Genomic DNA, 26,473 nt, shown 5'->3' with positions numbered 1-26,473 from the left:
GAGCATTTATCTGCTGACAAGTGGTGGGATTACATGTGGAGTTTTTCAATTATCCAATCCAATTTTCCTTCCACTTAAGCGACAGTGAGCATCCCTGAGGAAGACTTGGCTCGATCCATCACCTACAAACACAGATGCTTACAGGCAAAAGTCAAACCAGCAATGCTTGGCAGGGCCAGGAGTTACAACTCATACAGCTACACTAAAAAGTGTAAATGGCAAACACTATTGTTGATCAATCCATCCATCAATAGTCCAAATACTGTTTGCAGATCATCTCCTATAAATCTTATTCTGCCATTACGTCATTTCCAGTGAGCACTTCTCCATGCGAAAGTACAGTTTGGGTTCAGAGCAAACAGTGCACGCTGTTTTCAAAATCTGTTAACGAGTTCAACTTTTCTCAGATGACGTGTAAAAGCTGGAGGACAGGGTGTCTAACGGCTCTCGAGACAACAAAAAGCAGAGTTGTTTATCCCATTTAAAGCCTCTGTTGAATTACCCTGGATTCTTTTAGGAGAGAGTGGAGGTGTCTGTGCGACTGTGTTAAGAGTCTAACTGTGCAGTCCAGGTGTGCTCCATTCCATGTAGCTGACCTGTATTCATGAAAGTGTGTGAAAATGTCTGGAGAGAACCCGTCCCGACTGACACTATACAGGTGTTTTCTCTCAAACGCATTCCTTAGACTGCCAGAGTCATCGTGTGGAAGATGCAAAAATGAAAGAAGCCCCTTCTGCCTGTTGTCACGCTTGTGTCTAGTCACGTTTGATTTATGAGATGGGAGGGTACACATGATTGCTGTATGTTGGTGCATATGGCCAGATGACACTCCTGTATGATTTAGCGTACCTGGGATTTTACATGTCTGATCTTATGTTGGAGTTGTCTAACCTACATGAAAAACAGTGCAATGCAGAATTTGTCTGCATTGCATCCCGTTTTCAGAACAGGAAAGTAGCTGACTTTTAAAAAAAAAAATCAAAAATATTTTGATGAGAAAAAATAGAGCACTTAAACCACTTGTTTTAGGACTTTGATGACATTCGAGTCATTTTTGTGAACATCAAATTTTCCATTTGCTAATACACTGACTCATAAAACATGCATTAGTTATTAGAATGCCAACTTCTTTTCTTTTTTAAATCTGTAGTTGTGTTGATAAGTGTTTAAACAGACTTCATACTGTATCTTTTCCAACAGTGAGGTGAGGTGATAGTAATGGAAAATTGTCATGGCTGTGCCAAGAATGAAGAGTGCAACACCCACAGGAGGAGGTATTGGAGCAAACCACCAGCACTGTGGAGGAGACACACCTGGTGATACCTTTATTGGCACATTTACGACCAAAAGGATTGTTTTATTGAGAAGTTTGAGGTGAGAAATGCAGAAAAGCTGGGCAGTCTTGAGAAAGACCACAGGACATCAGTGGACTTGTAAAAGATGCTATGCCACAATGGGTCATTCTCATGGAAAAGAGGCAAAATGCACTGCACATGAACCCTGTGTGTTCGCATCACGAGTGAATAAAATACATGAGGCTACTTTTTCCTTGCTTCTGCATGTTGCTAAGTGTTTTCTCTGCCATGCCAAAGGGAGTCAATAGACTAACAAAACATACAATAAAGTCTTAGCTTGACCATTGGTTAAATGTAATGACATAGCACAATAAATGTACATTAAAAATACACGTACACTAACAAAATGTAACTTTCAGGACTTCCTTTTCATTCCCCTCCTCCTCCACATATCTGTAAAGAGACCTGTGTTCCACTGACATTTGCATTGGGCCATCACGTGATAAAATAATTCACACCCACTGTAGGGCAGGTGTTAGGAATAACATTGATGAAGCCTCTGAGCAATTAACTGTCAGAGTGAGTCATGGCAGAGAACCAGACTGCTAAAGACCGTGCAGGTGAACAAAAAAAAAAAATCAAAAAAATCAATACAGAATTGATCCATAATGGATTTTATTGTTTGCGCCTGCAATTTTCCTCTTTGACACGTCTCTTGCTCCTCTTCATTAGTGTCGCTTGCAGTAGAAAGATGAGAAAAGTTAAACTTTATTTCAAATCGGTAGCAGAGATGCCAGCCTGTGAAATTGCCCGACTAATCGTGTGTCTGATCTTGTGATTGATTGTAGCTACAGTTCCAATGCCCACTCGCCCGTCACTAAAGGGTTGAGTCTGTACGAATCCTGCCTAAGAGTTTTATTAAGCTGTTACAACAGCTGCTGTTATTGTGGTTCCAAAAAGAGACCGACCTGGCCATCAGTTTGTGGAGCTCCTGCTTGCTCTGATGGTCCTCTGCTGCGATGGCATGTTGCGCTTGCTGCTGCACCCCCTGAACAAAATGCTGCATGTGCTGGAAGGCATCGATCTGGAGGGATACAACACAATCACCAAAACTAAGAAATCTGTTTGTCTGTGGTGGTTTGGACCTTCATGATATCACTTTACACATTCTGCACACTTTAGCATGGGTCTGTAGTAAGAGTCCAAGTGCTAACCGGCCTGCCCACAGTCCAGACCTCACACCCACTGAAAGAAATAGTGCATTATGGAGCAACAGTAAGACTAACTACCTAGCATTAGCAAGATTTTTTTTAATTGCTAAAAAGCTAACATCCCATATCAAGCCAAAATGGAATTGATATATTCGTTGTGCTGTTTTCAATTAAATATCGGGTTTAAAATCATTTACTTATCACTGCTTTCCCCATTTTTAAGTTGCATTAAAACTTGAGGCTGGAAGCAAATACGGATCTCATCTCAAATAAACCAGCTCGTTTCAACTCAAGTTACTGATGCTGGGCTTTGTTTCCTTCAGCTGTGCCAAATTTAGCAGACAATTTGCAGACTTAACCTGTAACATAATAATGTCCCCACACCTATGATTACAATAATGAAACTAGTTTGGAAAAGATGTATTAGCCTATCTGAAGACTAAATTACCTCCAGGCTGGCTGCCTCCAATGGCTATTGTAGGAATTCGCCAATCAATGTAACAGCAAGAGGTCATTAGATTGTTAATAAAAAGCAGTTTTAAACATCCAATTGCTGATTTTTTGGCTAGTAGATAATTATCCAGTAATCATGAGAAACATGATCATTTATTTGGAATTACGTGCCAAGAGTGTACACACATCATTCAACTCTTTCAGCATTAGTCTTTGGTCTCCACCTACTCATTTGAGAACATTCTGGATCTTTAGGTGCTATATATACCACAATAATCACAAAGTGTTCTTACTTAAATTATAAACAATCTGCTTGAGGCAATGTATTTCAGGCTCTTTCCTTTGCTAAATTTAAAGTAAGTAAAAGTTATTTTTTCTGCAATATGTATTTTATTTATATCTATTATTCAATTTAAACAGAAATAATGTTACTCGTGTGACATAAAGATCACTGTAATCCAAGTCCTCCTTGAAAGTTGGACCACTGCCTCATGTTGCGTACAAAGGTGATCATCAGACTCTGGAATCTCAACCATCTACAGAAACCTGGATTTTTCCTACCTTGCGGGCGCTCTTCCACATGTACTTCATATATGCGTATGTGACGTGTGGATGGGTGGTTGGCAGTGGGTGATCAAGCTGCTTGGAGGGGTCAACGCCCAGAAGAAGCACCAATGTCTTATGGGCCAGTGCCTAGAGGGATGAGATTAGCAACAAAGGGATAAGGAGTAACTGAACTGTAACAGACTTCATTTCTCAGGAGGAACTCAGATTCTGAATAGAGGTTGCTCACACTGACCTTCATTCTCCCTTTGGAATAAAAGATTAAAAGAAGTAAAAGCATGAATACATACTTAAAATTTTATGAATGAAGCATGTTTAAAAGTGCAAAAGACAAAGAAGGAAACTCATATGATATTGTGAAGGATTTTTCAATGTATGATAAGGTTAACTAAAGCTGAACATATGTATTAGGGGTTAGAGCGGTAATCTATTTGATCTATTTTGTTTTGGGAACTGTTAGATGGAAAGAAGGCAGTTTTGTATAATCAGGACAAGCCGACCCCAGAGAGATAATCTGAAGAGGGAGGCGGCATGTTTTCCATTGCTGAGACAGGGAGTGTGTTGACATGCAGACAGTCAGCTTTCACAGGACAGAGGAGGCTGTCTACATCTGAATATGAGTGAACTTTACACACACGACCTGGCAGAAGTTAGTGTGCAGTTCTTATGTGTGGCCTTCCATGCTTCTCCCCAGCTAGGCAGCTGTAATGTAACCAAAGAGTTTTCCCCTCAGCCCTGATCTCCCAAATTAGATTTTCCAGCTTTAGCAAAAATTCCAAAACACATATCAATCAACAAGGTGCAATTTTTTCATCTCCTGCACATCACATGTCCTGCCACGTTTGCTGGTTTCCAGTCACATCGCTCTCTCCCCCCCAGTTCCAGCAGTGGTGGGGATTTGTGGCACCCTGAATGTTTGTGCTTAAATACAACATGAGTCTTAGCCATCTTCTGCAACCAATTAGAATAACAGTGAGGTTTAGATGGAAAAACTGAACTGGAGTGCTTTAATTGAGCAGATTTGCAGGTTCAGGTTTCTAAACAGTGTGATTTAGGATGAGGTGTTAATTACATTAGTGGCAGCTAGAAACGGGGTGAAATGAAGTTTCAATCATGGCTGCACACAGCTTTCCTTTCTGGACTGACAAAACTGATTTAATCAGACACGAAAGATTAATCCTGAATGCAATGGAATTCTAATCAATAAGGAGAATCCTGAGAAGCTTTATACAAATGTGTTAATGTACTGACCAGGCGTCCACTCTTTCCACAAAGGCTGGCATATTTCAACCAGGTCCTCATGTCCTCATGGGGGCTGATAACCAGAGACCGAACCATCAGGATCCTTTGCCAGTCCTCTACAATACGCTGACAACCCTGGAGAAAAACATACAAAAAAACGAATTATTCTATTGTTCACCTCTTAAAAAAAAAAGAAAGAAAAGAAAAAAGAGGCACCTACTTGTGAAACTAAAGAATGAACACATAGAGGAGAGGTACTCTTTAACCCTGGAGGCTACTGTTCCTACCAAATGTCCATCTTTTTAACATACCCATATATGAGTACAGGCTCACAAACTAGTGAAAAGAGGCACACACAGATTAGTAATCTCTGCTAAATAATCTCATCACCTAGATATCATAACATAACACATACTAAGAGACGGTAGTATCATAAAAAAATGACACAAAATATTGTGTATAATCCTGATTTAAGGCAAACCTAGAGGGGTCAGACAGAGTAACATAATCTGATTACAATTTACAGCAAAGACTGATTATTATTAAGATATTGGGATATTTGCCACCTAGCAATTACAATTTTTTACAAAGTCCTGTTTCTGACATCTTTCAACTTTCCTCAGAGGGTAAAAGTATGTTGGGACCGGTCCAGTCTTACACTCAGGTGTATGGACACTTAAGTTTCTAAAGTAATGTTAGCATGACGGGATGACGGGCCAATTGCAGTTATTATCTGGCAGAAGCTATGCTAGATGATTACAATGACAAGAGCCTATTTCACAAAGATTGCACTACAACACCACAAAGAAGATTCCTGTTAAACCTTTCTCCTTCACAGTGTCAAAGCACAGCATGCCATATTGTGAAATCACAGCCATGATTAGTGTAATTACACCAGTGCAGATGTCTAATGTCTGCCATGCTGGCTCTACTATTCATGAACACACTGCTTCAGCTCAGTGGCTGCTTCTGCTGCTGGCGCAGCGACGGAACCAAAAATTTCTTCCCTAAAAATGTCTCTCCGTAAACTTAGACACAGAACAGCAAGGTGCAACACTCCTGCCTGGAACACGCTGTGTGAATGAAGATTAAGACGTTTTTCACAGGGTTTAACTGCAAGAAATAGTTGATTCTGCTGTGAAAGTACACAAACATAGCAAGAAATAATAGTCCAGTTATTTTGGTTTTGCTAACGGGATCAAATCCATATCAATGGGGGGCGTCATTGTGGGTGTATGGTGTAAGATATGTACCTCATTCCTCTCTCTTAGGAAAAGAGTTAACTTTTATTTTCTAAAGCACAAATATTAAACACATCCACAACAGAAACCAGCAGGAAGAAGAAGCATACATATTTCTTTTAATCCAATTCCCTTTTCATTTAACCAGTGTCTTTACTGTATATAACATAACAAGACAAAGCAGAGAGAGTAAACACTTTTTTAAGGGGGTTGCTATGTTTTAATAGAGCTCATAACCAAATATTTGCTCATGGCTACACATTCATTGTCCAAAGGTTGGAGTCCAGAAACAGATTTGTACAAATTTGTAGAAAAAGATGATAATATGAAAACAAAGGCAAAGCTCTGGCAGGGTGCTTGCTCTTTTTCCAAATTAAAATTCCAGACTTTTTCCAGACTTTTTTAAAACTGATACTTTTTTCCCCCCCCAAGACCTTAACTTTATGTACTTGTAACTTGTGTGCCTACTGCCTACTTCATTGGTTGAGATTGTACCAACTGTGTTTATTAGAAATGTTCATTTTTTTAGGCTAGTATTCAATGAACAAATGCATTATTCACAGTAAATTATGCTTTTACATATGAAAACATTTCAAAACATGAAAATCACAAGTACATGAATTTCACATCAAACAAGTGTCACAAAAAATCTTTAAAAAAAAAATGAATGGATGGATGAATGTATGTAGAATTCAGTCTCTTCACTCACATCTCATCCCATTAGGCTAATACAGTACGTGACCAGTTAGTAAAATTATAGTTTTATAGCCTACCTTCCTATTTCTCATTTCACAATGCCTTTGAGGATACTGTAAAATTCTACCATACATTTATTTTCCATACTTTATTAAGACTTTCACACAAAATTCAAGACTTTTCAAGGTCTGGAAAACAAAATTCCATACTTATTAAGACTTTCAAGACTTGCGCAAGCACCCTGTCTGGGTCTCTGCAGACTAAGTAGTGCCTCAAAGTTTCAGAACCCCGGAGACTTGTCTATGTTTCAGCACTGATATAACCTAAATATGTATTAGAATTTCATATGCAAGTTCTAGTAAAATTAGATATGGAGAATCTAAAAAAGTAAGGAGATTTCTAAAAACACTTGTTTAATCTCAATGAGGGGAAAACGGGGCCAAAAAATTTGGATTCCACCAATCCACAGTCAGAGATTGTTAAATGAAATGGTAGTAGCATCATAATTTGAGCCATCTTTGGTTTTTATGAGCTAGTATAACTCATCTATAAAGATTAGCTATCCTATGGCTTTTTTGTTGGTTTGTTTTAAGGAAAATTCTGCTTGTTTTGTTTTCTATAATTAATTTGAACAACTTTTCAAGTGTTAGTAACATAACTTTTTACTACTTTTGATGGACAAAGAGCCCCTTGAGGTCTAATAATATAAACCACCTTCAAACAATAATTATAAATACTTTAAAGAGCAGATTGCTTAAATTAGCAAGGGAAAAAGTTATACTGTAAGTTCGGGAAATTGGCAAAATAAATAATGCACATTAATTTCTGAAGTATTTTCTACAAAGAATATTAAAACAGTTGATGATCCGTTTGTTCACAGCAGTGCAAGAAATCACTGGGATGCATTTAAAGAGAGACAGTGGGGCACTGAGCTTCCATGTGCCCTTTGCCATTTATCCAGATTGTTAAAGGAAGAAAGGAGAAGTAAGGGGGCAGGACAGTGTGTCCTCCTGCAGATGTGTGAAGTTAACCTCCAATAAATCACAACTGGGAAACACAGCCTATTGGGCATTGCTCCCCCTGCTCTGACAGGCCATTATGAGGCCGGCCTGTTTGTTCAGAAAAGCTCCGCTTGATTCCAAATATTTCCCCTGACCAACCTATATCATGACTTTTACAATGCAAAAGTCATTGTGATTAAGAGTATCTTAATTTTTACTGCGTAGTAAAATGAAAGGTCAAGTTAATTTCATGGAAACCTTAGAAAAAAAGAAGTAGTTTCAGTTAGGTGCATTACAGGAGACACCAGTTATTCATCTTTAAGGAAATATTAAGTCAAAAAATGTATTGCACTTCATAAAACCACAACGCAAAGATTCTCAATTAAACTCTTGATCTACATTCATATGCAACAGCTGTTCCTAAGATTTTTAAAATTTTGTTTCCTGGTTTTCGGGAATAAAGAACCAATTCATTTTTATCCAAGGGATAATGCATTTTTATAATATCAATTGTCTTCTATTACATACAGCTCGGGCACTTCTTGTTTTGTTTTTTTTCCTCACATAATCTCACATTGTGGCCTTCTGCAGTGGGTCGACCTACCTTGTGAGTCTACGGTCCCTAGAAACAATTTGCCAAAGCTTTTTGAAGAGTGCTCCTGCATTTGAAAGTTTTTGCCACATGGTCACATGGATTGCATGTAATGGACGCAATGAAAAACATAAATATGTTATCCTAATGTTTGGCTGCGTCATGTATTCGCATGTTTTGTCTGAAGACGTAGTGTGTCGAGCTCTCTTGGCCTCTTTATAAGTCAGAAGATTCACAATATCATGATCAAGATAAAGTCCATCTTGCAAGGATGAAGCTGTATGGCAACAGTCCACAGTATCAGAATCCTACACTGGCAGCTGCTAATAAGTCTTCAAGTGTGACTGCAGTGGTTACCCTTTGTTTGCCCATAATTAAGTTGTGCAGGTTAACAGAAATAACATAATTATGTGGTTTTGCTACAAAGAGCAAGAGCTATTTATATATTTGATAAATTGAAGATTTGGAGCAACCCAATGCTGGCTCCAAAGACCCAAAATGGCTCCAGACAATGACAAACAACTCAGCTGGCATTACCACCGTATTCAACACTGTGTTAGACTAAACCAAATGTCATACACAGCAACAACAGTCTGTGGTTTGGGTAAACAATGATATAGGTTTTCCTTTTCTGATGAAGAAAGCAGGGCTGCAGGGGAAGAAATGTAAGCTGGGTCTGACCTTAATTAACCTCACACATGCTGCATTAAACTGACCGGCTTGTTCATGGTGTAAAAAGTCAGGACTGGGGCACCACAAATCAAAAGCGGAACAGTTTATATCCTTCACTGCGTTTTTTCCTTCAACATGCACATAAAAGGCTGAGGCGCATTTTGATTCAGTACTAATGGCAATATGGAAAAACTAATTGGATGGTAATGACTTCAATTTCCAAAGACTTGGCAGATGATAAATATTCCTCGACTTGATGTGGAATTAATGTTCTTCAACATTTACCCATTTCTCATTCAAATGCAAAACATATAGATTGTGTAAAACTATAATCCCAATTAATAACAATAACTGGAACCATAATCTCAAAGAAAACAAACAAAACAAAGCTCTTTTACATACTTACATCCTTCTCTTTTCAAGTATGTAAGCGTGTTTGATGGTCAATTTATTCCGGTAAGACTAAGCTCATGACTGAGTCCATGTGCTGAAGGTTAAACTACTGTGAAATTTAAACGCTTTGACTATGAACTACAAATAGACTTGTTTTTGCTGAGAGTGGAATGTGTAAAACATCTTTAACTTTACTGCTGTTGACCGTCTTCTTAATGTTTAGTGCAAACACAGAAAAGGTCAATTTACCCGGGTACCCTTTCCATATTTATTGTTGCTTCCTTCAAATGACTTTCCCATTTAGAAACGGGCACTAAGGGGGCCTTTGTTACTTGGTGTGTGTCTCTGCATGCCCTCATAGTGGTTGTTTTCCATTAGTTACAGTAGCTTTTCCAACATCTGCTCTACATTGCATTTGCACACGTGAGAGAGTGTCCACACACGTGTGTGTGTGTGTGTGTGTATTTGTGGGTCCATACATCATGTGTTATATTTACCTGAAGTCTCTCCCACCACGTTTCCATGATGATGTCCCTCCTCTCTGGCACCAGCTTATACTGTATTACTTCCTCTAGCTCTGACAGCATCTGACAAGATACCATGGCCTTGGAAACAAACGCACACAGACTCACATTATCCACACATTATCCACACATTCATTATAAAAGTTGCAACATTTATATTTCCCAAATGAAGCAAAAGTCTCATCTGGACTATGTAAAAGAATCATTAAAATCTGTAAATTAATCAGAATCTGCAAAGAACACATTGAACATCCCACTGGACTCACTCGCATGGTATCGGGTGCAAAAGGTTAGTTCTCTCCATCTCAAGAATTTGTTTACATTTTTGCCATTTTAAAGACCAACTCTCAGAATCTAAATCCCAGTTGAGATGTGCCTGATGTTAGTCTTTATAGACGTCAGCATTGTGCATTAATATACTTGTATCAATGGTTCTCGTGAGAATGTTGTTCTAAGACATGTGTGTTAGAAGAACATTGCTGCTTTTCATTTTAAGCTGTTGATTTGAGTCGAGTTTGGATATCCACACATGCATCTGATTGTAAGAAAGAAACACAGACCGTTGTTTAGACTTCCAGTGAATGGGGGTTAGAGACTTTATATAATCACCAACAATATTTTGTTGCTATGAAATAATCTCAGCACACATGAATGCTAGGAAAAGTGAGATGTGCAAGTGAAGCCAGACGTTGGTTTTTTTTTCAGCTGTCTCGGAGGAACACTTACCCCATAAGCACGACTGTAGCTCTCTCCAGCCATGGCCGTCAGCTCAGCATCCAGAAGGTCTCTCGCTTTATCAATACACTACATAAAAAACACATTTATATTGTATTCTTAAATCAAAAGACTTTATCATCATTTATATCGTCTTTTTTTCCCCTTTTACGAGTCACCCTTAGTGCAACTGAGCCTCTTCATTCCCTTTAAATCTATGTCATCAGTAAAACTACTTTGACACTTTTAACTCAAAGGTAAAGCCAACTATCATTATTTCCTCAGGTTAGCAGAATGTCCCCAGAATGTACCGTTACACAACATCAAGGTACCTCTTAAAACTACCTCATCGGAACGAGCCCCGTTCGGACCAATGCCAGCGAATAAAACACTTTGTACAAATAAATGTAGGTGTGTTGCTGCTCGTCGCTCACACCCTTTTCACTCAGGAGCTGCCAGACACTAGGACTTAGAATGCCTGCTTGTTTAGGGAAAGCATTTGACGTATTACTGTATGCCAAATGTTTTATGATGAGAGGGAAATTATGCGTTGAGAGCAACAGGGCAAGAGTTATGTAAGAGTCGGAAGAGCTTCAGAAAACAACTTAAAATAAATGCAGAGAGACAGAGAGAGGAAGTGGAGGGGGACAAAGAAGAATTCATAATGGGACCTGTTAGTCGCTGCTCCTGCCTTCTCCCGTTTTTCAGTGCCAATGCTACCAACTCATTTGCATGGTTCCAGGTCTCTGACATTTCCTGTCAGAACTACATTTCTCTAAATTCCCAGATACGGTAGACATTCCATCACCAGTCAGTACCCGGAGGGTCGGAAAAACAGTAACAGAGAAAGAGCTGATACAAAGTAGTAAAAGGGACAAACAGGGACACCAGCAGTGCAGCTGAAAGTGCACCAATTTCTTGGGCTTCTTCAGTCAGTGCTTTTGGGAACTGTTATTAGTGGGATGGTAAAATGAGGGAGAAGAGTGAGGAAGCTCTCCGAGGCCAGGACACACAGCTGTTTCAGACAGACTCCCACCAATTATTTTTTTTCAAGGGGGGGGGTATGGCGTGCCAAAACACCTCCTGAAGCACGCACAACTAGAGGTGGGGTTATGGAAGGGTGGTTGCTACGAGGTGACAATGAGGCTGCTTCTTTATAGTCTCCACACAGTTATAGTCCTGTTTACTCGTGAATTACTGAGCTGGGGCCTCACTGGAAATGTGCAGTCCAGACGACTCCTGATAAATGCAGTGTCTGGTTTCTGGCAGCACAAACAACAAGCAACCCAATCTTCTATTCTCTTATGTAAAGATTACACTTATGTACAAAGGCTCCATTGATATCACTTTATAATTGCAGTGTGGCATGGAGGCCTGTTTGTTAATGGTTAGGCCCAAGCTTTAATTATAGAGAACATGAAACAAAGATAAAATATAGTGCGAAGTCAAAAGACCCATCAAACACTTTGCAAATCAAGCACAAACCGGAGGACTGGATGTATTATAAATCTTGGCAAAGCAAACTGCCTCACTGACAGGGAGCATGTCTATATGCCATCAGTGAAACAGTTCAAACATTGAGATTTATAAAGTAAAGCAATCTAAGACCATTTACACAGACCCACGCCAAGACTCACTGAGCACATGTCTCGTTGTTAGATGTATAGAGGAAAGAAAGAACCAGCCCTATGGAGTCAGAAGGACTTAAGTGTTATTATCAACCACATCCGGAAGACCAGACTGAGCTCATGTTGACATTTAAGCTTTAACCCTCGCTCCATCTGCTTCATATTCTTCTTCATCCATTGTGAGTAGTCTATTGTCTGCAAGAGTCACAAGTCGGATTTTTGCACTTAATCCAGAAATTAGAGGGTGGGAGCAAGAGAGCAAGTCTCTGGGGCTTTAAAGAGAAAAGATGACTAAGAGGATGAGTACAAGGCAATCGGATGAGCAGGTGTTTACTATTGTCATCGCTGATGGGCTGGCACAGAGCATGAACAGATCAAGCTCCAGGGACTGAGCTCATCTACAATTCCCAAACTTCATCAAATGAGGAAACTATTACGATGACCTCAACCAGACCTTGTTGAAAGGCAGACGGGAGGAGAAACAGGCTCTTGATGTGTTTAAGGCTTAATGCTTCAGCGATTCACAATTTAAAATGTTACATAACATTTCCACACCAAGGAGGTACCGCATTTTGAAAGACAAAAACAAACAAACCTAGTGCCTTTTATTACTTTTAATGAGAAGCAAGAGCCGACGACGGGAATTCAATCCTCTCTGGAATAGTTGTAAAGCCATTTTATGCTGCTTTACAGTATTGGCTTACAGTAGACTTCAACTTCTCATATTTTGCTGTGAAGACTAATAAAACTTCCAGGAGCTAGAAGAACAGGCCAAATGCCACAGATTATGTCTTTAACGAGTTGCTGACTAAGAATATAAACATTCTATGTACATTTTCTCCATTGTGTATATTGCTGAGTAATGATGTAACCCACCTGCTGGGCCAATGAGAAGAGGTCCTGATGTAAAGCTAGCACTGCTCTATAAAAAGCCCCATCATGTGTGTCTCTTGGGATCATACATGTGTACTCCTCCATGCTGTCCCAGTGTCCTTGAGAAAGAAACATCAAGTAAAGGAAAAGAACATGGACAGGATTAAGCTCACATATGTCAACATGTGTTGTGCCACCTACTAAATTACTTACGATAGAACTCTATCATGGTTGATTTGAACCATACTTCACCCCAGCAAGCTTCAATATAAATAATTGCAACTTTATCATTTTGCTTTCACACATATTCAGACAGGTAGGCCTGCCGGTCAGGTGTCACTTCAATGTTTACGACTGAGCTTAAAAAGTTAAAGCCAGAGACTACACACATCTAAGGCAGCCTCTGCAATCTAGCCCCTGCTTTTATCCACCATTGCACATTACGGTATGTCAGTGTTATGACTGGACACCATTCACATCTGGTTATGCAAGGGAGACTTGGCGAGAGCTTTCAGTGTTTTCACAGCTTCATTGTGACTCTGAGTCAGAGAAATGCCCAAATGCTCCGTGCCCATCTTTTGATGCGACGCACTGCTATACCATTGCTCACTGTTAGCAATTTCCTAAAATTAGTCATTTTTGATCAGTCATTTATAAAACTAGTCATATGAGGCTTAGTAATGCTTACCTAGCCCCCAGGCAGCAGCAGCAGCCATACGAGCCATTTTGGCCTGGGTTTCCTCACTGACCAGCGTCCACTCTTCACAGCACTGCTGGTGCAGCTGACCCCTGGAAAACATTAACAGCACTCTTGAGATGGTAGAGAAAGCAAATTTGGAGTTTTTCTGTGCCATGTTCACACAGATGACCTCAGATAGTCCAAAGTGATTATTAGTTTAATTTCAGTTGGTCTTATTGATCAGATAACTTGATGCAGATATTATTACTGTTGACTATAGTATTGGCACAGAGACTTCATAGACACTGAACCACAGAGGCACAAACAAACATCAACTGTGTACTTTTTTGGTACATTTTGATAATAATTGCATATCACACTGTGTCTAAACGTCATGTGAAAAATGACTTTTACTTGAAATATAAAAGAAAATAAGGGTTAAACTGGCTGACAGGTTAAGATGAGTAATGGTTTCATCCGGACCAAATGGACAGCTGCTTTAAAACATTCCCAATAGTGATGTTATATCATACTGGTCTTCCTCACTGATGCTGCCACATTTGTGAATCTGGGACATATTAAAAGCGACACATATTCTGAGCTCATCTGACGCCTATGAATTAAAACATACAATTTTGCTTCTCTTTTTTTTTTCCTCACCAGAACAGCAAAGAACTTTTGGCCAAGGATGAAAAGGAAGCTGACCGGAGATAAGAACAGCTTTCTGTAACATCTGCAGTTATTTATTTATTCATTTATTCTTACAGATGAACATCTTACATCAGTGTACTACTTCATATGGATCTGATACAATCAAGTATTCCAGAAAACAGATGAATGTTCCCATAGGGGACAAATGTGTCTAACCAAGACTAATTCTTCATTGACAGAAATCAATGCATTGTGCAGGGGAAGATCAAACCCACTGCATGTGTTTACCAGGCAGGATGCTGGAACTCGTTTAGACGAGAAAAAGCCAGTGGGGGTTAGTGAAGTCATTTTCCATCTGTCTACTGAATAAAAAAACTCTGGTACACTGGCATGCATGTCTACAGCAGAGCATCAAAGTCCAGGAGAAGGAAAACTGTGAGCTGAGAGACACTATTTAGCAATGAAACTCATTTTAAAAGATAAACTACATTTTCTGATTTGTATAGTACGAAATGCACAGGAGATAAATGATGGTTAGATTTGATCAATTCTTCCAGAAATCCATGTCAATGATCCAGTTTAAAGTTTTTAAATTTTGGTGGGTGTGCCGACTAATCAAAGTAACATACTTCCAACCACAGGCTGGTCATAGACAAGTCATAAGATGGACATAACTACCAGGTCAGAGGTAAAACCAATGCATAAGCTTCCTAAAATGCAATGCAGTCTAGTCACTGATTAAATCTTCTGATGAATATGCAACTGGTCATTTATAATATTATCTATAACTGAGTCTACATTTGGCCTAAAAGAAATGTATACTTGTACGGTGAGCCTTTAATTACCACTTTCTACTTTTAAGCTCTTGATCTAAAAGAACATCTAGATCAAAACAGCAATAGTCTAATACCAAAGTCAAGGCTTCACAGTCATACTCCTTAAACAGTTATTTACCATTAAGCATGAGGCAAAATACCTTTAAATCAATAAGAACCAACCCGACTCAAAATCTGTCCATGAAAACAATGAACAGAAACATGTAAAATATGACATGGCACTGTAGCAGTGATAGGTTATTTACGTCTAAAGAGTTTGATAATGTTTGATAATGGTCTGGCTCGATGGAAGAATTTTTTTTTTAAATGGTGCCAACTCTCCACTTAGATTTGAGTTGGACTCTAAATGACATGAAATGCACTTTGAACAATCTCTCCAACCAGTTTTGGATGAGTCCAAGGTGCACCTGTACAATGGGAGTTAAGTAAAAACGCCTTGTCTGTACTTTCTTGGCTGCGGCTGAATCGTCTTCTTGTGAAATGAATCATTGAGTCCACAACAATGACACAAAGATGACAGGTTACATAATAAAATTAACATCTGCTTTGCGTCATGAGTTCTGTTGTGATCCAGAAATTTGGACACTTTGGACATCCTGTGACTTCCTTTTTCCTTAAAATGTTCTTTGAAAGTGGGCGGTTGTTCTGAAGTTGAGCCTCAGCTGTGGGGAGGTTTCACTTAAGTGGCGGCGCCTCTTTCTGGCGTTGGACGTGAGTTCATGCATTTCCCAGTTAAAATGCTTCAGTCAACTCAGAGGAATCAAAAGACAGAGCTGTCAGGATTCATTGGAATAGGCTACATATGCATAGAGCAGAAGTAAAAGTGGGAAACAGAAGAGCTTGCAGTCTTTATTCATTTCAACCGAGGTTAAAAACTGAAAACCCCCAAAAAGGTATTCATTCATGGGCCAAAATGTGTTAGACAAAACAAATTATGGTAAGGTAAAAAGTAGTCAATGCAAATTCTGACTCTATCCATCTACTATCAGTGAAATGACAAAATATATCAATGTAACAGTAACTTAAAAGAATTTCAGATACCATACTGACACTACTGAAAGTAGAATAGATATGACTAAGGACGTACCACTCTCCCAGGGCCTCTAAGCAGCGCATTCTGCCCAGGATGAGCTCTGGATCTTCTTTGTTCATGTCGATCTTCTTGTCATATGCCACCAGGGCGTCCTCCCACTCATGAAGCTTCTCGTACCAGGTGGCTTGGATTTCCTAATTGCAAAAAAAACAAAAGAAGAATAAAAGGGTTTGTGCTTCATGTCTACACAAATGCACAGCAGTACAGATGCAGAGACATCGGTATGTTTAATTTAACATAAAGATGATATTTATACTGTCGTCCAGACATCCAGCCATGCCTGATGCTTTATACTGATTTTATATTGTTCTTATTTCTTTCTTTTTGTTTACAATTTAAATCATGCTTTTTATTTCTCTGATTTTATCTATTTTTTTATTTTTATTATTTTATTATTTCTTTTTAATGCCTTCTTGTGATTTTATATAGCTGTGAAGCACTTTGAATTGCATTGTGTATGAATTGTGCTCTATAAATAAAATTGCCTTGCCTTGCCTTGCCTTTATGTACGCATCAACGTAGCTTACACACAAACATATGTCAAAGTTCTGAAGTTTTTCCAATGCTAACCAAAGCCAAAAGTTTGACTAAATTAAGCTTTTTAGCTTGTTTAGAGTGAATGTCACTTTCTCTGGAACAGAGTAGGGTTGTGAACATTGAAAAGAATTCAATTAATTTCAGTTCATTCATAAAGCACAAACTCACAGCAAAAGCCATCTCGGCGCACTTTAAAGAGAAAGTTAACAAGTTCAATACGAGTCCAGTTAAGCCTGATTCTTACTCGGCGCAACCGCGCAACTGTTCTGGCTCGAGAACCATTAATGACGTCATCGAAAGCGCCAGCCCCTTCACAGTTCCTTCAGCTCATAAGCGCAGTTTGCGCCGAGTATGCGTCACATTTGCAGTTCTCTCCAGACCAGCGGGCGTCACTGTTGAGGAAACAAGCTGAAAAGCATACGAAGAAAGCATACACAATGCCACCTGTGGTGTCACGAGGCTGGCACATCTGATGCGGATGCGGAATGAATTTACTCTGGGTGTAGAACTGTATATGTATCTCAGAGCTAAGCGGCTGCGGCAAAAACAGAAGAGAAGGTGGAATGTTCGTCCTTTGCAACAAGACGAACTTTGTCAAACGTTGTCCCAGTGTAACTTCATAGACGTGTCGTACAGATGTTTGTAGAGGCGCACCCTCTCGGTCACCGCGGTCTCTGCAGTGTTCATGTTTCCTTTCTCTCGGTCAGCTGTTTCCGGTTGAGCTCGCGCGAAGTCAGAAAAAAAAGTTGTGTGCACGACCTTGCGACGCGCGAGGATTTTTTTAGCTTGCGACGGGGGGCGTGGCGGAATTTTGGGTCACATGACCGTTTGCGCCATTTGCGACCAGCTAGTAAGAATGGGTCAAAGCGAGGTTGCGCCGAGTAAGAATCAGGCTTTAGATGTTTCATTGTTGCTGTGGAACCATTTGCTCATTCCAACTTGAGTTGCATTTCATTTTGAGTCATTGAAAGAAATGTCTGACTAAAGTAGTTATGTAATGTATTCAGTGCAGAAGCAGAGGCCCGCAGGACAAATTACAACAGTGCTGCTTTCTTTCCCTGCACATTTGTTCTGATATCAAAGCACAGCATCAATTCTCTAACAACGTTTTTGCTCCATTGTTTTTCTCTCAAGCTGAACAGTTCAACAATTTAGTAAATCATTTTTCTTTTTAAGAGATTTGAAGCAATATTCCTTGTCCATTTCTATCCTAATTAAAACTTTGGGAACTGACTTGGATGACTTAAGATTTCCAACCTCATTGACTCATCCTCAACATGTTGCATCTAACTGACTTATTTAGGTAACCATCAACCAATGACTGACAGCACAGTTTCCCTTCCGTTGCTTTTGATTCTTAATAGTTAAGTTAACTAAACGAGAAAACCCTGCATCATCACACAACATAGGTTTTTTTATTTCAAATGGTCACATCATTTCCCTTATTCACCTTATAATATATATTACACACACACACATATATAGATATACAAAATCAGGAAATAGATAGGTAAATATGAAAAGACATTAATATACAAGCCTAAATAATTCAGTCTGGTTGATTTTACAGGGTAAACAAAAAACACATTTAGTAATGATGTCATTTTGGTAAAAGAGAGGGAGACAGATGTTACAAAATAACAAAACTTTATTTTCGCCTGATGTAATCAGTCTGGAAATTCTGTGTAATTATGTCCACTGTTTGACATTTATTTGATATGTGGACCAGGTCCATCTACTGTTAACTCAAAATAACCCAGTCTGCAGTAATATTAAAGAGCTGCAGTTCTCTCTGTCAACAGGAAAAAAAAAAATCAAGAGACAAAAACTTATATGAATAATATGAAAGATTCAGACTGCGAGGTAGCTAACAGGTTTGCTACACTGACCTCAGGTCAAAAACTGACCGAGTAAACCCTTAGAATCATTGTTAAGATAGAGAGACTGTTTGTGTTTGTTGGGATGAAGAATTACGTCCTTTTACATCAGTGGAAACCTCCCCGTAGTCCAAAGCAAGATTTGAAAAATACACAGCTGAGAAACATAAAGGCTGTGCAAAATGTAGGAAAATCCAAACATCCTGTCAATTAAACAAGAAAGGTCCATAATTCTCCTCCTAGCCCTTGACTTCCGATCAGTGTAGCAGATGGCTTTACCACATGCTGCACGTTGAGAACAGTGTGTTCTTAATGCTTGGCATGTGGAAAAGCAAATAACCTCAAATAACCATCGTCTCCATGGTAAAAAATGTATATCAGGAGAGGATACCTGGACAGGCGTACGCAGACGAGAAATCTTATATAATGCAGCCAAATAGGAACATATTTAGTCGATATATGTATAGGGAAATGCAAGGGTCTGAGCACTTGTGGGCCCGTGTTAGTTTCTAAAGACAGAATGAGATAACAACCCATGAGTGCCATCTAAAAAAAAAAAAAATCCAGAAAAGAGTAGCTCCACCACAAAGACACTATAAAGACTCTATAAAAAAAAAAAACATCCATCCATTTTATACCATCCATATTCTATACCCGTTTAATCCAACTGTAGGGTTGTGTGTCCTACGCATACACGGGGAGAACATGCAAACTCCACACAAGAAGGTCCCAGCCGGGAACCCAGCCGGGAACCCAGCCGGGAACCCAGCCGGGAACCCAGCCGGGAACCCAGCCGGGAACCCAGCCGGGAATCCTCTTGCTGTGAGGCGGCAGTGCTAACCACCACTCCACCGTGCAGCCCGTGAAAAAAAACTCTCAGCTGTGTGCACAAGTAAAACTTGGGATACTGTTTGCTTGCTATGGTTGGAGTAAAAAAAAAAACAAAAAAAAACCAACAACAAAAAACTGACAAACAAAAACAAAGGGGGTATGAAAAAAAAAATGAAAAAAAAGGACTCACCAATTCACCAAAATGCTTCATGGCATATTCCAGCACTCCCGATGCCGCCTCTGGCTGCTGCAATTTATTGTTGATGCTGCAAAATGTGGCAAAAAAAACAATGACAGAATATTAGGTTTATTTGTAGACAAATCCAGGAGCACTGTTTCACAGGAGATCCATGGAGGACAATATATGAATGTAGTAACCACTGTGAAGTAGAAAAGAATTTAGGCAAGATGTATGGATAAAAAGATGCCAAATTAAAGAGAAAAAAACAATGTTAAATCACGACAGAAATATTTTACCACTCGACTCTGCAGAATGCATTCATCTGCCTTCTGACTGTAAAAACCAGGACATTTGAGGCACAGATTGCTTACAAAGTCACTTCCATATTTTCTTGTGACCTTGATTTAAAAATCAGAACAAGCTGGGTCTGATCAGCAGTTCTTATAAAAGCCAACAACAATGATGTTATTTACTTAATTATGACTCGTAGCACACCTGTCCAGACGATTCTGCTTTTTTGTTGCGTCTCCCCTCATTCAGTTGGGTTTTTTGTTTTACTTGCCATCTGTTTGTATGTCTAAAAAGGGCCATTTATTGTTCAATTAAAGATCCTGCTTTGAAACTTTATGACTGAACAAGGATTTGCACAACCTCCTTATGAGTTCATTTATGTTGGTATGAGGTTGAGTAGGTGTTAAAAGTCTAAAAATCTTTTGAAACCTTGAATGTGTTCTCAAAGCTACAGCTAAAATGAGTTTTTATGACTTATCGTGCGATACTGTTAACACCACCTTTCACCTGAGGAGGGTGTTGGGACCTGGTCATCAGCCAGTACAGTCACAACGAACCACTCAGAACTGACCGGTTGGAGTGAGCAGAGCTGAGACAGGGCTGGGATTCCTCACTTCCTTCCCAACCACAAACAGTGCTGACTAATCCTCAGGGCAATAGAAACACCTTCAAACTGAAGTCCCTGTTTCCACATGACATCCATGTTCCTTCAAGGAAACGCATTCGCAAAACAACGAGGCTCTCTTTCCATGATCAGTCAACTAAAAACCTGCCTCAATAAATTCTGAGCACAGAAAATAAATGTTTCATCTACCTGTGAAGGTGTTTATTGTGAAAGGTAAATGCTCCTCGTTTGAGAAATGATGCGTTATCTGTCACGACACAGTTCCCGTTTGTGCACCTTCCACTCACCCGCACCGCCAGAACATCTGGAAACACTCGTATGAATCACAAGTCTATTATATTTCCTCAACTGCAAAACCCCTGTGCAGCCCCAGCCAATACATCTGTAAAATGTAGCGTTTGAGGAGCACTGGTATGCAGTTGAGTTCCTGAGGACAGCAGAAAAAAGTTGATACAGGACATTTGAGCAAATGCGTCAGACTCCTGGTTGGACGTAGAGTAAAGGCTAAGAATGTGATGAAATGGCACCGCAAGAGGTCATGCTAAAGGTGACACATATCTGCAGGATAATAAAAAAGAAATGATAATAAATTTATAAGTTTTAATAAATAAAGTTGTTTTTTTTTTTAATCACAAATGGAAGTATCATATACATTAGTTGAAAACAAGAGACAAAGTGCACTTCATGACAGTGGCCACTAGGTGCCTGAAGTTGCTAAAACAAATTAAATGAGCCAGAGCATTAGCACAACTTGTTCCACATTTTTGCAGTTTGGTGGTAAAAGGTTAGGACTTTATCTTGTTGGACTGCACAAACAGAATGGGATCCATCAGAAAATGTAAATAATTCATGCCCACAAAGCTAGAAAAGGATAGTAGAGGATATCAATTTTCTGCAGGCAGTGGTTTCTTTCAAGAAGTAGTAGAAGGTCGAGCTGATGCCCGAAAGACAAAATCAAACTTTCTTAGGAAACTATTTGTGGGATTGCAACAAAAATTGTTCAAATGTCCCTTTTGCCACAAAGACCATCAAGAAGATTGCGCAGACTCTAGAATGGCAGTGTGATGTTCTTCTGCACATCAGCATCTGCACAAATATGGTCTTTGTGGCGGGGGGTGTAGGTATCAAGTCACCTACAGCATATCCGAAACATACAGTCAAATCATGAAGTTAAAACATTTAGGCCACCACAAGGAGAGTTTAGAGGGAAAAAAAATGATATGCACCTTAATTATAAGAGCATCTTTACAGCGGTTAGGCATGGGGGTGGAAGTATCATACTTTGAGCTTGTGGTGCAGCACAAAACAACAAAAACTGAGCTTAAAACATTAAAGATGTGTCATGTTTAACTTTGGGCCTTTGGTGAATCATGTCAGCTTTAACTTGGAGTTACAGAAACGCTGACCAGTGGCGCCCAAACTTGTGTATGCTGCTGTCCAACAAAGAAAATGTTGTTTCCAAATAAAAGGTATCGGCCCATAATAGTATTACTGAAGTGCTTATCCTTAGAACTTCCAGAAGAATAAATCCTGTTGTTTGGCACACAAAGTGTAAGAGTAAATTACCTCAAGGAAATCAAACCGGACAAAGTGTGATCGCATGACATGAGAAAATGAGCTAAATTTAGTAAATGACCATTTGTATGTGACTGTCACGGAGCATGATGGAGTGCCTTGCTCCGTTTCAGCACTCAATTAAATAACTATCCCAAAGACTCCAATAAACACAACTTCCATCGGGCCATCTGACTAACACTGACAATATGACATGGGTGTGTTGTGTATATTTGAGCATTGAAATCAGACAGACAAACAACTTTGTCTGTGGTGAAATAATCAACTTTCAAACACCATATGCCACCATCTCCCACCACACAAACGCTGCACAAGCATGCTGAAGCTGCCCAGATGTGGTTTTATCTGAGCGGACTCATCAGAATAAGGGTGCTATCATCTGCAGACCCAGGAGATTTCATTGTCCCTCAGCTGAAGCCATCTGGCTACCAGTTCCAAGCACACAGAATCTAAATATATCCAGATGACAAGCCCCACGGAACGTTCTCCTCAAGTAAAAAATTATTAGCTTGCAGAAAACCTATTTAAATCACTATCAAGGCTGAGTTCATCAGCAGGGCCACAAGTATCACTTCCTAACTTTTCCCCGGTCGCCAAAAGAGCTCGAGCGGGGGTTCGCAACTGTAAAAACTGTCAGTATTTATTACATCTTACCGTGAAATTTAGACAATCTGCTGTGCACCCTGACCCATTTTTTATGTTTAATTGTAAACCCTGAAGGAGGTTAGCAGATTCTTCCACAGTAGTTCAGGGAGAAATATACCAGTCGTTTCATACACAAGGCCTGCAATTGACTTCATAATCTGAACATTTAAAACTACTGTTGTATGAAAGTGGTATAATTTCTTTTCTTCTTTTTTTTTTATCATATATTAAAACAGAAATGTTGTTACTCAAAATGGAAACAAGTGTAATTACATATTTGTTTAGTTAGATATCCTGTGAAATATCAGTAGAGGTTATCAATGGAAATTTATTTTTATATACAAAATCATCACTCAAGTCAGATATACTGACATGTGTGCTGTAAAAGAAAGCTCAATGTTCATGAGATCTGACAAGCCCAATGATACTGTAGAGGGATGCAAAACCTGAAGAACTTTTGAATTAGACTACACAGGTCAGGCCTAATATGGGCAAGTCACATATAGGCCGTAAGGTGAACCTCGAAAACTCCTTCAGAACACCAGGCTTGTTCCGCGCTCTCCGAACCAAACACGCTTCAGCTCATAAAAAGATTTGAGTTATGTTGAGGTTTAAAAAAAAGTTTCGCCGCTCAGAACACAGTACTTTTTTAGTTCGCAACGTTTAAAGGAATAACTAGTGCCTGTCAAGGCGTATGTACATATTCGGCAGGCGTAATAACAGTTTGGCTCGCGAGAGGTGCCACGGTTGAGACGTCATCAGAATGGACGAATCGGATAGCTGGTATGTCAGCTGAGCTGGTAAACAGAAGCAGTACCGCAGTGGAAGCGCGATCATCCAGCAGTACCGAAGAAGACGAAATTTCGATTGAAAATGTTATAAAAAAGAAATCTTCCAAACGTAATATTTGTTACATGCACATATCTTCTGTTAAGCATGAGGAAACACAGAATTTCACCTGCACAAGGTGGAATGGAAGGAATCAGAAGGAACAAATAAAGAAGCACTTGCTGAGTTCTTATACGATGCGTGGCTGATCTTACAGCAGTGGGAAGAAACCTCAGCTGTACATAGCACAGCAACATGTCACTGTGTGACTGTACTGGAAGGTGTGCAGTCTGTTCATGCTGTGGAAGACCTGCAGTGTGACCACGAAGAATGTGACACTGGTGTTTTTGCATGCACAACATGCTGCACAGGAACATAAGACTGTCATTATTAAGAGCCCTGACACTGATGTAGCAGTCATTGCTGTGAGTCTGCAGAAAGATTTGCCATGCAGCTTGTACTTTTTCACAGGGACGGGCAACAGAACACGCATAATGGACATTACCAAGGTGTCATCAGCTCTCGGAGCCAGTGTGTGTTCAGCCTTGATTGGGATCCATACATTCACTGGGTGTGACACCACAAGGCAAAAAGAAGACATTTGCTGTGGCATGCGAGAAAGATGTCTACCTGAACTTTCAGAAATCTGGGGACTGAATTTAACTTGGACCACTCTACATTTGCATTACTTTGCAAATATGTATGCCATTTATACCATCAGCCAACCGCAGAAAACATCAATGAGGCTAGGTACAAAGCTTTCTGTGTGGCATCATCAGCCTTGCCAGAATTATCTATCCCCCCAACAAGTGATGCCCTCCACCAGCACTGCAAAAGGGCAAATTATCAGGCTAAAATAATGAGGTCATGTGTAAAGCAAAAGATTGGACTCATTTGAATCGGTGGTGGAGAGGAGGACACTGAACAAACTGTTATCCATCATGGATAACCCCACCCATCCTCTCCACCAGCTGCTGGTTAACCAGCAGAGCTCCTTTTCCAACAGGCTCATCCAGCTCCACTGTGACAAGGACCGTTTCAGGAAATCCTTCCTACCAGCAGCCATCACCATATACAACACCTCCCCTCTGGCTGGAAGAGAACTTCAACCTCAATAGGCTTGAAGTCTCTCCTAAAAAACAATAACAAAAAACAAAAAATACTGTAGATTTGTACATAGCAAATGTTTATTCACTATTTTATATTATTTTATTTTATTTTATATTTATTTTATTCTATTCTATTTGCTTGTTTTTTACTACTTTAATTGTTTTCATATACTGTATGCTGCTGCAACAAAACAATTTCCCAAATTGGGATTAATAAAGTATTATTAAAGTAGACTTGTGCAGGTGTTCCAGCTGTTCAAACACCACAAAGGAAACAGAGGATAAAGAAGATGACAGCTGCCCTGACACTGACAGTGAGCAATAGTGTATGTGTGTGCGCGCGCGTTTTTTTTTTTTTTTTTACCTTTATTCTATTCCATTTCCTTTTATTATGGTTATGTATATAAGTTTATGCCGGTTGATGTGTATGCCCTACTTGTTTTGATTTTGTTATGTGTTGTATAGTTATTAGTGAATAAATCAGTAAATGAATACCTGAATGGTAAATGGCTAAATTGGCTCAATTCAGAAATACATGAATGAGCATTATCGTTGATAATTATTATTTTATTTTCACTTTAAAATGATATTTTGCGAGATTCCTTTCTGTAGGTTAGTTTTGACAGCACCAGGCAGGTTGTCATTTTTCCAGTTTGTTGTCGTAAATCGGCAACGTGATTGGTCCAGCGCGGTCACGTGGTGTCTTGTGACGTCAAAATCGTCATTCAGCCCTGCGGAAAATATCTTCAGAAAACGTCTCGGTTTAAAAAAAGTACAGGATTCTGTGACGCGAAACTTTTTTTATATGTGCAAAATAAGTTGGTCATTTTTATCAGCTAACGGGCATGTAGTTCGGAGAGCACGGAGCGAACCTAAACGAAAACGGGGTTCACCTTACGGCCTAATATGGAAAATAATTAGCATGCTTGGCCAAAGTTGTAGAAATAGCCATGACGGAAGCATGGAGCTGTCACTCAGGTGAAGTGGAGCTGGGTAATGAATGACTTTGCAAGCGAGAGAGAAGCTTCTTGGAAATGTTGTAACATGTTTGGCTTAAGTTTGATTTGGTTAAAGGTTGTTGGAGAACAGGCTTTGGACACCAGGACTAATAAGTAAAAATCCTGACTCGTCCGCTATTAGCCAGCAACAGCTTCCAATACAAGGACAGAAAAATGGCAGTCTAACACTTCTCATGTATTTGCACTTACAGAAGTGTACATGTGCAGGGCAGCCAAAATGCAATCAACAATATTCTGAGGAAGTAAAGAACTGACCAATTTAGCACCTTGAGGGAGTTCTTTCCACAGCGCATGCCTTGTGCTCGTAGACAACAGATGAGAACACATTGAAAATACCACTGTCTCTGAAACAAAGACCTCCGGGGCAAAAGGCTATTTGGAGAAATTATAAGGAACAGCCAAGATGAGCTCATGTTTACCAGAAAATAAGTCAAGCAGTAGGAGAGCCTGAATTGAGAACGGATGGCCGGTGTTTAGAGATAATTCTCAAAGATACGTCCAACACACTGAGAACACAGCAGTGATAAAGAAGAGCAAAATCAACCTCGAACACTTGCAGATGACATCTTGGTAAAACTAGAAAAAAAAAAAAAAAGT

General features: G+C 39.5%; 1 protein-coding gene across 1 annotated transcript in view; it reads right to left on the bottom strand.

The window, feature by feature from the left end:
* mtor (mechanistic target of rapamycin kinase) overlaps positions 1-26,473 on the bottom strand; it is a 79,131-nt gene that overhangs the window by 14,161 nt on the left and 38,497 nt on the right. The window contains exons 29-37 of the mRNA XM_075476243.1: positions 19,794-19,869; positions 16,353-16,492; positions 13,788-13,888; positions 13,103-13,218; positions 10,611-10,688; positions 9,858-9,965; positions 4,775-4,900; positions 3,521-3,652; positions 2,264-2,379 (exon numbers count right to left, since the gene is read on the bottom strand). Of these exons, the coding sequence (XP_075332358.1) occupies positions 2,264-2,379; positions 3,521-3,652; positions 4,775-4,900; positions 9,858-9,965; positions 10,611-10,688; positions 13,103-13,218; positions 13,788-13,888; positions 16,353-16,492; positions 19,794-19,869 (993 nt within the window). The remainder of the gene's footprint in view (positions 1-2,263; positions 2,380-3,520; positions 3,653-4,774; positions 4,901-9,857; positions 9,966-10,610; positions 10,689-13,102; positions 13,219-13,787; positions 13,889-16,352; positions 16,493-19,793; positions 19,870-26,473) is intronic.

The sequence above is a fragment of the Odontesthes bonariensis genome, chromosome 10 (assembly GCF_027942865.1).
Source record: "Odontesthes bonariensis isolate fOdoBon6 chromosome 10, fOdoBon6.hap1, whole genome shotgun sequence".
In the NCBI taxonomy this organism is placed as follows: domain Eukaryota; kingdom Metazoa; phylum Chordata; class Actinopteri; order Atheriniformes; family Atherinopsidae; genus Odontesthes; species Odontesthes bonariensis.
This window is presented reverse-complemented; position numbering and strand designations above follow the sequence as displayed.